The 16343-nt window shown below is 37.6% G+C and overlaps 1 protein-coding gene across 1 annotated transcript; it reads left to right on the top strand.

Moving 5' to 3' along the window:
* Positions 10270-15198, top strand: LOC109225281 (zinc finger SWIM domain-containing protein 7). The gene is made up of 6 exons (XM_019389894.1): positions 10270-10458; positions 10596-10617; positions 10693-10798; positions 11097-11204; positions 11288-11405; positions 14744-15198. Exons 1-5 carry the CDS (start codon positions 10398-10400, stop codon positions 11387-11389), a joined length of 399 nt encoding a protein of 132 aa, XP_019245439.1. The 5' UTR covers positions 10270-10397; the 3' UTR covers positions 11390-11405; positions 14744-15198.

Raw genomic sequence — 16343 nt, 5'->3', positions numbered from 1 at the left:
GATGAAAATGTTGAGGCAGATGCCTTAGCCAATCTCGCATCTGCAGCAGACGTGGCAAAAGATGCAAACGCTTCAGTCGTACATTTATTTCATTCCGTTCTCGAACCTGATAAGAATGAGGTAAATTTTAATAATTTAACATGGGATTGGAGAAACGAAATTGTTGCTTTTCTGCAGTACGGAACCGTACCTGATGACAAAAGGAAGGCACACGCGCTCCGTAAAAAGGCTGCTCGCTACTGTTTATATCAAGGAAATCTTTATCGAAAGATGTTCGGTGGACCATTAGCAAGGTGTCTCGGACCTTCCCAAACAGAATACGTAATGAGGGAAATACATGAAGGACATTGTGGAAATCACGCGGGAGGACGGTCGCTGGTAAAAACATTGATTCGAGCAGGGTATTATTGGCCAAAGATGGAAGAGGAAGCAAATAGTTTTGTATCTAAATGTGATAAATGTCAAAGGTACGGCAATAATATGCATAGACCAGCTGAGCTACTGCATCCTGTCATAGCTCCGTGGCCCTTTATGAAATGGGGAATGGATATCGTAGGACCATTACCACAAGCAAAAGGTCAGGTGAAGTTTCTACTTGTACTTACTGATTATTTCACTAAATGGGTAGAAGCAGGAGCATTTAAACAGGTACGAGAGAAGGAAGTTAAAGACTTCGTTTGGAGGAATATAATATGCCGCTTTGGAGTGCCGAAGGAAATCGTGTGTGATAATGGTCCACAATTCATAGGAGCTCAAATCACAGAATTTTTTCAAAGTTGGCAAATTAAAAGGATAACATCTACGCCATACCATCCAGTGGGTAATGGACAAGCGGAATCCACAAACAAGGTCATTATCAACAACTTGAAGAAAAGGTTACAAGATTCAAAAGGTAATTGGCCTGAGGTATTACCTGGAGTATTATGGGCTTATCGTACAACGACAAAAACAAGCACGGGAGAAACACCATTTTCAATGGTTTATGGTGCGGAGGCCTTAATCCTAGTTGAAATAGGAGAACCGAGCACACGATATGCTCAAGCAACGGAAGAATCAAATGATGAAGATATGCGGGTGAACCTTGATTTGCTCGAAGGAAGAAGAGAAGCCGCATTAATAAGGATGGCAGCACAAAAGCAAGTAATTGAACGGTATTACAACAGGAAAGCACGCCTCAGATTTTTTAAAATTGGGGACTTCGTGCTTAAAAAGGTGTTCCAATCTACAAAGGCCGCTAATTCAGGAAAGCTAAGTCCAACATGGGAAGGACCCTTCAGAGTTTGTGATATTGCGGGAAAAGGAGCATATGAGTTAGAGACAATGGATGGGAAAATTCTACCCTCACATTGGAATGCTGTCCACCTAAAGAGATATTACTTTTGAGAAAGTACCCATGGTCAGGTATCGCTATGCTAAAAATTTTCTTTGAATTGTTAAAATTTTACTAACGATTTTAGATGCTAGGCAAAAACCCTTACCCGTGCCAAATGATGAGTCACGACCTGCACGGCAAAATGGAATATTCTAAAATTCTCATCCCAGGGTTACAATTATTCTGATGGAAATACACACGAGTTAGGAGTTAGGCAGTCTTCATCTCTAATCGCATCTCGGAGTCCCGTATGTTTTTCTGTTTCAGGAAAAGGACCAAATTGAGAGAAACAAACAAGTGCTCGAGGATTCATACTTCCCCACTCAAACACTTGGGGGACTACATATTGTACACAGATACGTGCGGGAAAACAGATATGTAAACAAAAATCAAAAAACAAAGAGACAAGTGTCGAGCAGAAGTTACGGAACCTCAGCATTCATCATTGTGTTCTTTCCCATCAAAACAAATGAAGATACAAAACATTAATCATAGTGTTCAAACTCATGAGAACAATGAAGTCACCTCTCAAACTCATGAGAACAATGGAGTCATCTCTCAAACCCTTCCTAATACATGAAGATAGGGTCATGACTATATACTGAAACGGGTTATAAGGAAAAACCTCGTTTGAATTATATTTATTTTGTAAAAATCTGTTACAAGAAAAATAGTTACGAGAAAGTTATAGATGTATTTTAATACATGTAATATTCAAAAACTTGTCAAAGTTATTCCACAAAACATGTATGTTCCTATTTCTTTCATCGTATTGTAACACCATTATGAAGTTGAGACGTCTTCTTCATTAAGTGTCGTAATATATAAAAGGGCCCTCTTTTATAAGCCTCATGTTAATAAGTCATGAGAAGAATCATAAAGCATTTTCAAAGTTTAAAAATGCTAAACTATTCTATAAGTCCTAAATAGATAAGAAAAAGGCAAGAATAGAACATATTGAAGTACTAAAAAACTTCTTGATATAGTTAAAAAGACTAAGTAAAAACTTAGTCAACAAAAAAAAAGTTTATACAAGTGCCCCATTATGATAACTGGGGACTTTTTCCAAAAAAAATCCCTTAAAAACTGACCAAGGGATAAACCGACCAATTAACAAAGCAATAAAAATAAAGTTTGAAAACATAAACTGGTCACTGAGGGGCTGGAACATCAGAAATTGTGATATCTGCTTCACTTTCAGGAACGGTAACTTCTGAAGAAACAGCAACAGGAGCGGTTTCAGCTGGGATTGAAGTGTTATATTCATCGAGGGGAGCAAGAGTCATGGAAGCTTCAGCTTCCTCAGACTGAATCATAGAAGTTTCACCCTCGGGAGCTGGAACTGCAGCATTTTCAACTTCAACTGCCACAGCAGCGGCTTCTTCATTTAAAAGTTCTTCAGCCACGGGAGCTTCATCTGCCGGAGAAGGAAAGTCAAGTGGTTGTTGGGTCATCTCAATGGTTTTCAAAACCTTGGCCAATTCCGATTCTAAATCAAAGTTTTCTTGACTGGCCTCAGTTAAAGCATCACGACGAGAGTTTAGAAAAGCCCAACTCACCTCTATGTTAAATTTCTCCTCAAGAAGTTCATAATCCCTTTCCCAAATAGCAAGATCATTCTTTAACACTTGATTTTCAGCTAAAGTGGAATCAAGGGTAGCTTCAAGGGAGGCATGAGAACTCTCTAAGGCACGAACCTTATCAGAGGAGATTTTCAAATTAGCTTGAGCTTGAGTCAAGTTTTGTACTAACTCTCCAGCATACTCTTCTTTCTTGTTCAAGAGTGCCTTAAGTTCTCTGATTTCTTCACTTGACTTTGATACTTGCTCCGAAAAAGAACACTCAAGGCGCTCCTTATCCTTCTCAGCTTTACTAAAAGAAGCCTTGGCTCTCGCTAATTCAGAAGTCAGAGTCCGCTTTTGCTGCTCCAGGTTACGGTTGCTTTCTTGCAATTCTTTTATCGTTTCTTGAGCATTTTTAAACTGTTCCTTCCAATTAGTTGCTTCCAGTTGGGCTTCCTTAGCTACCCTCTCAGCCTCGAGAATAGTCTTATTAGACTCACGGGCCTTCTTTTCTAAAAGGGAAATTCTTCCCATCAATTCCGTGCCAATAAGGTTGGCCTACAAAGACAACTCATGAAAATAAGAATCTAGAGATAAAAAAAAACTTATTAGAAAGTAAAGGAAGAATACCTTCAATGTAGAATGAACTATGTCATTCATCAAAGTTAAGCAACTGTGACTATCCATCTTCTTCTTCTCAATGTCTCCAATTAAAGGCTCAAGCCAGACATCTGCTCCACCAGACTTCCTTAAAAGACTGTTATTAGCAGGAACCTCAAGTGTTACACTCCTCATAGCCAAACTTCTGCTACTGGAACCCTCATCTGCATGCTGAACAGAGGAACGGGGAGCTATAGAAGGAGGAACAGTGGAAGAGGTGAAAATAACAGGAGTCGAAGGAGTCGAAGCAGGTAAGGGAGAAGAAATTGGCAAAGAAGCAGGAACAGATAAAATGGGCAAAGAAGCACTTGAAACCAAAGGAAGAATAGAAGGAATAGGAATGGAGGAGGAAAGAGGAACTTCATCTAAAACCGAACCTATTTCACCACTTTCGAAACCGTCAACGAAGAGACGTTGAGTGGATTCAATGGTGTCCCTTGGAATGGTTTCATCATCGGAAACAATATTAACAGGAGAGGAGGCACGGGCAGGAGAAATTTCAGCTTCATATTCGGAAACGATGCGTCTCCTGGCTCTAGGTCTAACTATCAAAGAGGTGTCTTCATCTTCATCATCCTCAGAATCCTCTTCAACAACTTTCCTCTTTGACAGCGTAGCTTGTGCTCTCTCCAAAGAAAGAGGAGTACCAAAAGAGGCTCGAAGGGCAATAGCTACTTCAGCTGACATTCCTCGAATAGCAAATCCTGACAAAAAGAAGGATAAAAAGTTAAAAGAGGGGAAAGAATTTAACATACTGGAAATAATAAGGGACGCATATCGTGAGTTTTTACTTTCCAACCATGTTTGTTGGAAATAGATTTCCAGGTTCGTGCCTCCATAGGCACGGCTTTCAAAATAGCATCTACCCAACCACGGAAATTAGGAACGGGTTCCACATCTCCCATGGTTGCTACAAAAAAGCAAAAAAGAATGAAATTAGAAAAGGAGTTGAAATAAAAAAAGAAACAGATACGGTAAGGAAGAAATACTTACGTGCAAGGTTCCATTTCTCAGGAAAAGGAATATTTGATTCACCCACCAAACCAACTGTGGGTACCGCAACGTAACGGGTGTACCAGCCTCGATCTTTATCATCTTCAGGGCTTACCAAAACCCTTTTACTTCTTGCAGTTAGGGTAAAAACACCATTGCGGAACAGCTTGGGGTGGTAAAGATGAATTAGATGGGAGAAGGTAAAGTCAACATCAGCCTTTACCGATACATACCTTAAACAAGCTACTGCTCTCCATACGAGAGGGCCAACTTGAGCCAAACAAATTTTGAAAAAACGACAGAAATCAAGTATGACTGAGTCGATAGCAGGAATAAATCCCAAAGTAAAGGGATAAGTATAAACAGAGGAAAAACCAATCCTATAAGAAGATATTCTCTGGTTTGGGTTAGGAATAACTATATGAAGGTCATCTCTCCAACGACAATCTTTTCGAACAGTGGAAATCAAGGGTTCAGTAATTAAAGAAGGATAGGTGTCAGCTCTCTCTAACTTAATTACTTGGTCACGAAGGGATTCTTTATCATGCACGAAAGATAAGTCGGTTGGCACTATTTCTTCGACCAAAGGTTCTTGAATAGACTCAGAAGATTCTTTGCCTTTAGAAGAAGATCTGTTAGTGAAAGAACCTCTAGAAATAGTGCCAGAGCTAGAAGAAGGAGTGATGGAACCAGAGATACCACCACGAATGGATCCTAGGCCACGAAGCCTACCTCCTCTACCTCTTCTGTGTCTCACAGGAGCATTGGGGAAACTATCAAGAATTGGGACTCTCCTAGGGTTGGGATTTGAAGATGACATGGTAGAAATATGTGAACAGAGAAAGATGTGAACAGAGGAAGAAGTGAATAGGAGTAAATAGTGAAATATTTGGTAAAAATTTATGGAAGAAGGGTTAAGTTTATATATAAAAGCAACCGTCAAAGACTAAGAAGTGTAATGATGGAAAGCCTATAATAAAGGCAACTATCACTTCGTGAATAGTGGGGTTGAAGAAGCCTTGAAAAAAGGCTGCAGAATTGCAGAGCTAATGAGAAGGTGACACGTATGCAATGCATTAAATAGAAAAGACAACTGAAGCGTTAGTACTGTCATAGCATTGATTATGGCAAAAATTCCCTTTTTAATGAAGATCCACTTCCCAAATATTTAATTGATAAATAAATGGAAAGTGGGGGGACTATCTGTATTGGGAAAAAACTGAATTTAAATATTGAAGATGACGTATCATGACACGTGGATCGGTCAAATAGTCAAAGCGTGGTAATCAGTTAGAAGGCACGAGCAACAACAGATGCGGGAGAGAAGATACTTAAAGGCACGAGCTATTATTCAAATGAAACGAGACTCGTACCTGTTCGAGTCATTTAAAGCTCGAAGATCAGAAGGAATTGAAGACATGAATCTGATAGCGAAAAAGAGTCCAAATTCAGCATTAAATGCCAAATACGTTAGAGAATTTGTATTTAATAGGAATGATTGAGTAACGTTTCTTTTAATGTCATTTATTGTTCGTAATTGCCTCATTAAGACAAAGGCATTACACTTTCTCTTAGAATTAACTATAAAAGGAGAAAGTCACAACATCTGTAGGACACGAAAATATCATTGAGATTATACTGAAATATATACTTATTCATTGCTTTATTGTTGTTCCCAAAGTCTCTCATTTCTTGATTATCAGTAACCTGATTTCTCTCTTAAATTCTAGCTTTAACCAAATATTCAGTTTCTTGGTTAAACAATATTTCATGTATTCCAAGAATGAACTACTTGTATGATATAATTAATATTGAATATATTAGAAAAGTGTTGTTGTTAATTATTATTTTATTAAGCTAGACGTAGATGCTGGCATGCGATGAGGTTCTGTGTAACTTCAAGTTATACTTTAACTTCAAAAAAAGCTATAACTTGGGTTTATGTTATAACTTCAAGTTATATATATTAATATTGATTGGGTTCAAAAATCTCATCGCATGTATTTCTTCAAGTTATGCTATGATCTATTATCTAAGAAAATCAAACTCTATTTTATGGTCATATTTTTCTTTCGGGTTAAGAATGCTGAATATTGAGTGTTACTATTTAATTTCTTAGTTATATTGTTCTAATTAACAGTCAAATATTCAATAGTCACCTACATTTCATGTTCTATCGTTCTTGATATAATTCAAGTTTATTGTTATGAGATATAGTTTGTATGAACGTTTCTTCGCTCTTCTTGTAGTCATGCCAAGTCCTATGAGAAGCACTTGATTTATTAAATTTTTCTTGATGATAAAACATCAGCAAAGGATTCGAAGAATATTGTACAGATAAAAATTAATTCTATCACCGCCTTTTATCTTATATTTGTCCAATTGCTAAAGCAATATGCTTTCTTTCATATGATTTGAAAAGAAGAACTAACGAAAGTTTTGAACTTATAAGTATCAAATTATGTGTTGGAGATTGTTGGATTCGTAGAGGAAGAGATCTTCTTTGTTAGCTTAAAAATTTTGTATAAATTTTTAAGCATATTCTAATATTATCCCTTTCTCTTTAAGAAACGGATTTCATATTGCACAAATAATTTATTTTTCTAATATTTAGGATTATAATATAATTATTCTAAAAATAAATTAATTATAACTTTGTGCAATATGACAATATTTTGAACTCAAGCGACCAAAATAGATGTTAAGAAAAGGGTGAACAATTTTATATATAGCGCATGAAATACATGTGCTATATGTTAACGGGGTCAATTACCCCGTTAACTTATAGCGCATGTATTTCACGCACTATACACTTAATAGATTTGGTGTTCTTTGAAGGGTGGGAATGACTAGAGTTAGACGTTAATAGTGTATGTATTGCATGCGCTATATATAAAATTGTTCACCCTTTTTTAACAATTATTTTAGTCGCTTGAGTTTCAAATATTATTACTTTGGTTCCGGACTCCTAATTATCTTCACCATTAGAAATTGGAAAAAAGACAAAACACTTTATACCCAGAGGGAGAGGAGTTGAAGATGGAATTTCTAGAGAAGTTTGCAGAATGGTGTATTAACGTATGAAATATTAGATTTATTTATATTGTCAAAAAAAAGAGTTTAATATTAGTAAGGGTAAATTGTCATATCATAATATTCTATATTAATAATAAATATATTACAAAAAAATTAAAATAAGGGAGGTAAGCTGTAATATCATAAACCACAAGGATTGTTAGTGTTACCACGCGAAACTTGAGGAAGTTCTCTGAATTTATCTCAAATATAGATACAGAGAAGAATTACTGCACACATTTTTTGAAAGATTGTTTATCGTTACTAATTTCATTAAATAATTATATTTTTTTCCTTATATAGACAAATGTGAAGTTGCATTGGGAGGATGAATAAGTATATTGAATCAAGTACAACCATGTAAATCAATAAAAGCATAATACACATGAACAAGAAATTTCAGGTAAATATTATATAATAACTATTATCAATATTAGTTTGTTTAATATATCTCATACTATAATATACATAATTAATAATATTCATATAATTTAAAGTTTTATATTTATTAAGATGAGGTACGCGCGCAAAGCGTGTACCCTAATATTAGTATTAGTACTATACTAAAAGTACGAAATTCCTTAGCGAAATATCGTTCGTCTTTTTTACCCTTGTTTACCCTAAAATTCGAGTAACAATTAAACTTATATTGTGGTTTTAAGGATATGTGATTCAATCCAATACCAATTGTAAAAAAGGAATTAAATAGATAAATTAGTGAATAAAATAAATCAAACCAGTATGCTAGCCAAATTTCGACCTCCACTTGTGGTAGTCTCGAGGTGTGATAATAGGAATAGCAAATGATAAAGCAACTCTGATGAACAGTAAGCGAAATGCAAGAAAGTAATGAATGTATATATTCTTATCAGTGAACAATGATGCTNCCTGGAGGCTTGTTCGCGCGAAAGTTCGCGCTCAACGGCAGTAACACTGACCTCCCACGCGCGAGTTCGCGCGCCTGAAGGCTTGTTCGCGCAAGTGTTCGCGTATACGCGTAACTGTTCCGAAAAACGCACATAAAGTTTTGCACAAAGATCCGTTCGGGCTCCATAATATATCGTTGGAAAGCTATTTCAAAGGCCTACAACTCTCATGCTTTGCATTTTCCCCAATCCCTTACACATTTTCACTAAAACTTGATGGAAGACAGACCTTCTGCAACTTAGTCGATTTTTGTCAAATCTTATGCACCTCACTTTCCATCTTGATTTTGAAACAACTATTTTCACCCACAATCATCCCTTTAGGACTTCATATGTCTAAAATATCAAATTAATACCCATTTAACATATCCATACCTAGTATGGAGGAGTCCTAAATAAGGTGCACTTCTAATTATAGTAGGAAATCATATTAACATCTAATTAGCCGCCGCAGATCGATCCGTTCCGAGAGTCACGCCACAATTCTCAACCAATTGCGGATATCTCGCCTTTTCAGTTATCAAGCCACGCCGGTGCCACTCGAAGTCTGCCTCCTTCTGTCCGCAGTCGAGGTCGACCTCGGGATGACTCGATGTCCTGGTTTTTCGCCGTGACATTCCTATCTCGACCAAAGAATGAAATTCGGTAGCCCCGATTTCTACCGTATACAGATAGTCCCCTCGTTTCTTAGAGTAAAATGATAAGAAACGACTTGAGCCTTGATTTTCTGGAGACCCCGATAGTGATGTCCCCGTGACGTAAGCGATCGAGGTGACCGAAACGTCCCGTCGGTACAGTTCCCCAAACTATTAATGCTTGCCAGTGGTCGGTCGGCCACTAGCACCACCGAACCGTCGTCGTGAATCTATAAATACAGGCTCTTTGGTTGAATCAAAATTTTAGTTTCTCCTTCACCAAGTTTTCTGAGTCTCTTACTCTCTTCATATCTTCTCTTTCACCACCCGTTGAGTCAATTTTGTTAGTACCAAAAATACCAAGTTCCATATCTTTCCGCTTCCTTCTACCTGAATCAATGGCGAAAACCTCCAAGACCGTCCCACAAAAGCAGAAAGCTTCTTCCTCTTCTTCCCGGGAGGCCGGTGATAAAACGTCGGTGGAACCGCTTCCTCACGAGTACGTTCCCGACCCTTATGTCTTAAAAACCGACTTCAAAGTTGAGAACCCTCCGTCGGTCCTTGGCCGATGTGAACACGTGTTGAGATATATCTGCTCGATAAAGGCGAGCCATCTCAAGGCTATGAAGAGAAACTGTAACTGGGGGGCCGATGTCGTGGTACAAATCGCTGCTCCCGAAGAGAGTATTACCATCCATGTGGAGGGGTTTCTAAGTGTCTACACTTATTCCTTCACATTGGGTCCTCTTGACCCGGTTATGGTCGATTTTTGCAAGAGGTACCAGGTCACCCTCGGCCAGGTTCATCCCTCGTTCTGGCGTATACTGATCATACTCCGCTTCTTTTCTAGCAAGACCGAGGGGTTGGAATTCACTCTCAGCCACCTCATACGGTTTGTATCGATCTCGACTTTTTCGAGAGGTCAAACGATATAATCTATCCAAATATTATATTTATCAAACAATACAATATAGTACAGTACAATACAATATTATACATTATGAAAGGATATGTATCAACCATCCAAACAAGTTGTTAGTGAAATTAACCTTTGTTTCATCGTCAAAGGGAGACAGAGTGTATATCGTAGTTGGTTTTCGAGTTCCTTTCCTAGTTTAATTTCTAAATTTATTAGTACTAACAGCTCCTTGAGCACCCTGCTAGGGTTTTCAGAATGAGCACTAGTGCATTGGTTGCAGAGAAGGTGTGGGAAGGTATCCAATCAACTCATTCAGGTCTTTTCTTGAACCAACTACCTCACAATCTCTAATTATTTTTGGGCTTATATCAAAAAGGGTAACACTGTAGTAATGCTAATTTGTTTTGGGGTTTCTATTTTTCATGTTCTTGATTGGTGATGGGGTTGCTACAGTGAGCGATGACCAACTTTCAATGTCAGTATTAAATGTTGTCTTTGTTCCTTTGAATTCCAATTTCATTCATAGGATTTCTGGTACTATTTTATGTAGATTGCATTTCTTATTTGGGAAAAATTTCGAGCGAGCAACGAGGATAGTTGATCAAAGAGGCGTAAAAAGAATCTTGGGCAAACCCAGTGGTCGTTCCATCTTTCAGGTCAGGTCCAACCCCTCTTTAGCTTTTGGATCAATTTTAACTATCTTGCCATCTTACGAATAAAGCATTAGACTTTTTTTCATGGTTCGTTGGCGTAACTGGTAAAGTTGCTGCCATGTGACCAGGAGGTCACGGGTAGCCGTGGAAACAACATCTTGCAGAAATGCAGGGTAAAACTGCGTGCTATAGACCCTTGTGATCCAGCCCTTCCCCGGACGCCGCGAGTAGCGGGAGCTTAGTGCACCGGGCTGTCCTTTACTTTTTTTCATGGTTCACATGACTAGATGCTTTTCCTCAGGTTGTTGGAGAGTCAAAGAGGAAGGAGGAATATCTATGCTTTCCGGAACATTATTGTGCTTGTTATTCGTTCTTCTATGACATTGTAAACAGAGGGGAACAGCTTTCAGTGAGATCTACTGACCCTCTTTCTCCAATGTCTTTTGTTCCTTCGTCAAAAGATAGTAACATTCGATTCCTCTTTTTGTTCAGTGTAAGCATCAATTAGCTGCCAGACTTGCTTCTTCATTGGGAGCATGTGTTGATTTTACGATCTCTGATGATGAGCTTGCTCTCATGCTCTCCCAGCTTTGAATGTACAAATTTCCAGGTAATGCTTAAATGTTTGAAATTGGATACCAATTACTAAATTCGTCTATGGTAGAAACTACTTCAACGCTGCAAAAGTCTATCACCTCTAATACGACCACATAACTGCGGGAACATGCATTCACTTCAGGATAATACTCTAATACTTAGCATGACTACTCCTAATTGATTTTGAAAACTACATCTAAATTTAGATTATGGGAATAAATGAAATTCAAATTCTAAAGGGGCATTTGCACATGCAAACACGCATAGTAGAGTGTGTTAGTCTGTTTGTGCAGTGTCAAACAGTACATCATCACCATGGGCTTGAAATGATTGAACTTGATTTACTTATACTGGTAAATCTAATGTCAAATTATCACCATGTCTTGAATATAACGGGAATTCTTCTTATACACTATCTCACCCCTGTCAAATATCTTGTAGTCTGATTTGCATAGAACTTTTAAGTTTGAGGTGGCTTTGTTCTGTCCCAAGTATTTTACCTTTTCATTTGTGATTCAAAGTTTTTGAAAGGCCGATTTGCTAGTAATTTACTAGTAATTTTTATCAACCATCTTAACTAACATGCTCCTAGCTGAAATGACCATTCTAGAAGAAATAGTTTTTCTATGAATGTTCTTGACAGACAACTCTCCTATTCTCTTACCAAAATAACCATTCTAAAACAAAAGCCAAATCACGTGGATGTTCAGCAGTATGAAGGCGTTCGTTGTTTTTTGAAATTGACTGGTATAACTTTCTCTGAAAACTAAAATTTCTATGTTCAAGTAACCCTAACTTTATAATCCACTGTTGTCCGCATATTTCCTTGATGCTAAAACCGCTGCTGAGTGATGTCTGCATTATTCCTCTGGGCTTCTCTTTTGCAATTATACGTACTTATAAGATTGCTACTCCTTTCCAGAGTAGAACAACGTTTCATGGTGTTCAAATGATAATCTTGATCAGTGATCTACTTATGCCTCTTGATTATTTTTTCTGCCATTTTAGCCGTTCAGAGTAAAGTTGAAGTTTCTTTTTTGGTCCTCAGAATGAGATAACTGTCAAAGACCTTGTGTATTCTAGTTGTTGGACAGCATGTATCGTGTTAGGAAAATGACAGAGAAATTGAGGCTATGACTTTACCTCTTAATTGCGTAAGATGACTTACGATTGTTCTTTCTCTGGGTAAATTTCTTAAGATCAAATAGGGAGGAGATCCTTAAAACTTTAGATACGGCAAATGAACTATAAAGGTAGTTGAAGTAGGTTAAGCAAAATTCATTGACTGCATGGAAGTTTTGAGTAGAAACAGCTAGTGAATGTTTAAACAGAGGTTAGAAATTTAACAAGACAGCTAATAAGGATAGATGTGCGAATAAGCTAGTTCCATGGAAAAAGCAATATTTATCTATTGGGGGGGGGGGGGGGGATAGACTCACACTAATTAATAGTGTGTTAGACGTGGAATGCCAACCTACCTGATGTCCTTGTTCCCTATGCCTGCAACAGTGGAGAAAAAAATGAATTCCATGAGAAATCAATTTCTATGGGATGTCAATGCTATATAAAGGAAGATGCATTTAATTTGATGGCAAATGGTGTTGACTGGCAAAGAAGTGGAGGTCTAGGTGTGAGAAATCTGAGATTATATAATAAGATCCTACTCTTCAAATGGCTATAGAGATACATGTTGGAAGGTGATGTAGTTTGGAAGAGGTTGATGAGTGCTATTTTTATGGTAATAAGGGAGGGTGGAGGCCTCCCTCTTTGCACATGAATGCAACAGGGGACATATGGCAGTGTATCATAGTAAACTAGAAGTTGGAAACGGACAGAGAATCAAGTTCTAGATGGACTTTTTATTGGTAGGGGAGGAATGCTTGAAGTCTAAATTCCCTATTTTGCTGAGTTACTCTATTAACAAGACTGGAACTATTGCTGAATTTTTCATAGACTCAGGATGTCAGATTGTACTTGGAAGAAATTTGAATGATTGGGAGGTAGAAGACTACTGTCTTTTACTTCAACAGTTAGAATCAGTCTAAATTCATCTTAACAAGCTGGATTCACCGATGTAGACATAGTACGTTGATCAGGAAGTCAAGTCATTTTTAAGGAGCTAACAATTGCTACTCTTTTGTAATTTATGCATCTTCTTGATGCCAGCAATGAAACAATTACTTAATCCCAAAAAAAAGGGGGGGAGTCAAGTCATAGATCTCTGTCAATTGGCCATGGAGGATGATTTGGAAGACAAAAGCTCCAATAAAGGTAGCAAATGCTTTGGATGGATAGCAGTTTGGGAAGGCCTGTTTGACACAAGATAACTTGCAGAGAAGGGGCTTCAATGTATGTAACAGATATTATCTCCATTGCTGAGTTTCTAGATAATGCTGGGAAATATACTTAAACATCTGTTGTGTTGCCTAACGAGATTGCGAAAATAGTGGCAATCCCAGAGAGTACCCGAAAGGCTGAAGCAGATATGGAGATCCATCCCACTGTGCATCTTATGGACCTTATGGCTGGAAAGGAACAAGGCTTGTCTTGAAGGATGAATAAACTTTACCTTATTTAAAAAGAAGGTAGTTAATAAGGAAGCGGAAGATCTATTTGGTCAATCAAGAAACTCTCTATGTAATACTTTTTTTATCAGGAAAAATAAATTAGGATATTATTATCTTTTTAAAGGACAGCAGAGCCTGCTGGAAACATTTGAATATTTAACTAGAGGTTCGAAATTTAACAAGATAGCTAATGAGGAAGCAAAAGATCTACTATTTGATGAATCATTAACAACAACAACAAACCTAGTAGTTTCCCACAAGTGGGGTCTGGGGAGGGTAAGATGTACGCAGCCTTACCCCTACCACTGAAAGGACAGAGAGGCTGTTTCCGATAGACTCTCGGCTAGAGAACGACTGAAAAAGAAAAGGTAATTGCAACAAGTAGGAATAACAGCAAGATGAAATAAGATCGAATCCAAGAATGCAGTCAAACTCTAGGTAGTAATAGCCATCTATGCATAAAAAATATCATACTAACACTAATGCTAGCGAACTGAGTAAGACAAAGAGAAACGCTCGACTACCTACGAACCTTCTACCATAATCTTTGACCTCCACACCCTCCTGTCTAGGGCCATGTCCTCAGTCAGCTCCATCTGCGCCATGTCCCGCCTAATAACCTCTCCCATTTAAAACTTTTTATCACCGAAAAGATAAATCAGGATATAATTATCTTTTCTAAAGGATTTGAATAATTAATTATCATTTGTCATAATGTAGGGTCTATGTCTTCTCTTATTGATTGTATCCATGTTTCTTATAGTTGAACCCATTTCTTCTCCAGCTCTATATTGCAGGTTAAAGCATCATCTTATCCTACAATAAATCCAACGATCATGCGTTTATAGTAAAGCGAGGTTCTGGACTTTGGAACTATTGCTTTACTTTATGAAGACCATATTCTTTCGGAAATTTACAACAAAGTAATCAGATATAATGGCGCCAATCATCTAACTCTCTTGCATTGCACCTGGTGTGCTTGTGAAACTATGTGGCCCGAAGGGGGATCGAGGGATGAGTATTTGATCTCAATTGTTTGATTGATGTGCATAGTTAAGAAAACATCTTGTGATATCATTGTTTCAAAAAATTATTATACATAGTACAGAAACATCTAAAGCTATCACTATTTCAGAAAATTATTCTTCTATATTTAGCAATTCGACCGTTTCAGCTTATGTTGTCTAATTGTACCTTTAATTGCACTTTTGGAGATTAAGGTATTGAAATCTTGATGCTTCTTGTGAAAGCCTAGTACGTAACTTGGATCGCCACATAGTTGTTCCTTGCCTGGTATAATAGTAATGGAGCTTCCATTTTTTCGTATATTATCTCGTGGAAGTTGGAAGATTGAATAAGGTGGAGGCATTTAATTGAGTTTTACCATTTCTGATCTCTTTATTTTAAACCCCCAAAAATCTGCACGTGTTACTTTCAGCTGAGAATAGTAGGAACAGGTAGGCCAGAAACTGGACTGAAATTACTAGGCCCTGTATTTTTAATGTGAATAATTATCTAAATTAATTGACGACTTCAATTTGAAAACAAACCAAAAAAGAAAAATGACAGTTCAGCTGGTTAGAAGAGGAGCCTCTCTAGGTTGAACTGAGATCCTAAATGCATCATATTTTTAGGAGTGAAACCACAACTAATGCTTGTTTTGCGCTATATATATGTACATAACATGGTGGAGTTTAACGCCACAGCAATGTGCTTGAGTTGGTGTTAAAGTTAATATAAAGTCTCCTATCAAGTATACAAGCGCATCCTAGAATTATAACAAGTATCTCTGACTTTACCTATTGCCATAAAAATTTTGGTTGGATGTCAAGACTCCTTCACAATTGGAGTACACAACCTTTCTACGTAATATTTTCACATGTCGTCTTATTTGGCCGCAACTATTTAAAATACAAAAATTGAGATTATATACTTGTATACGGTTAAAATCAGAGGCCTCCGATTTATAAGCTCGAAGGTCCATCCTGGGCCCAAGTCCGGGCAAGGTCGAGTTCGAGCCCGGTGGACCAGATTTGAGTTCGAAGACAGAGCACAACATCTGCCGGGGTCGAGTATGCTCGACCCCGGAATAGTACCGTTATGGACTTGTAACAGAATGGGCTAGATTCCTGCCACGTCCCCAAGATTATGGCGCAAATCCCGAAATATGATTGTACGATTCCATACTAGGCGGTTAGACAGCTGTATCAGGAATATTCCCTACTGTAAATAGAAATATTCCATATTTAGGATTCCCCTATTGTATAAAGGGGACCCCAATCATTTGTAACATCATCTAATCATTGAGAAAAGAATATACTCTCTGCTTTTTGCCTACTGTTCATCGGGATTGTCTCTTAGCTTTACTGCTCTTACTTTACTTT

Source organism: Nicotiana attenuata, chromosome 5, assembly GCF_001879085.1.
Source record: "Nicotiana attenuata strain UT chromosome 5, NIATTr2, whole genome shotgun sequence".
NCBI lineage: Eukaryota > Viridiplantae > Streptophyta > Magnoliopsida > Solanales > Solanaceae > Nicotiana > Nicotiana attenuata.
The sequence above is the reverse complement of the archived record's forward strand: the minus strand, read 5'-3'. Positions and strand labels throughout refer to the sequence as shown.

Coding starts and splice junctions, on each gene's coding strand:
- LOC109225281 (XM_019389894.1), top strand. CDS start 10,398: ATGAGCACTAGTGCATTGGTTGCAGAGAAGGTGTGGGAAGGTATCCAA. Junction 10,459..10,595: donor TATCCAATCAACTCATTCAG/GTCTTTTCTTGA, acceptor GGGTTGCTACAG/TGAGCGATGACCAACTTTCA. Junction 11,205..11,287: donor ACAGAGGGGAACAGCTTTCA/GTGAGATCTACT, acceptor CTTTTTGTTCAG/TGTAAGCATCAATTAGCTGC.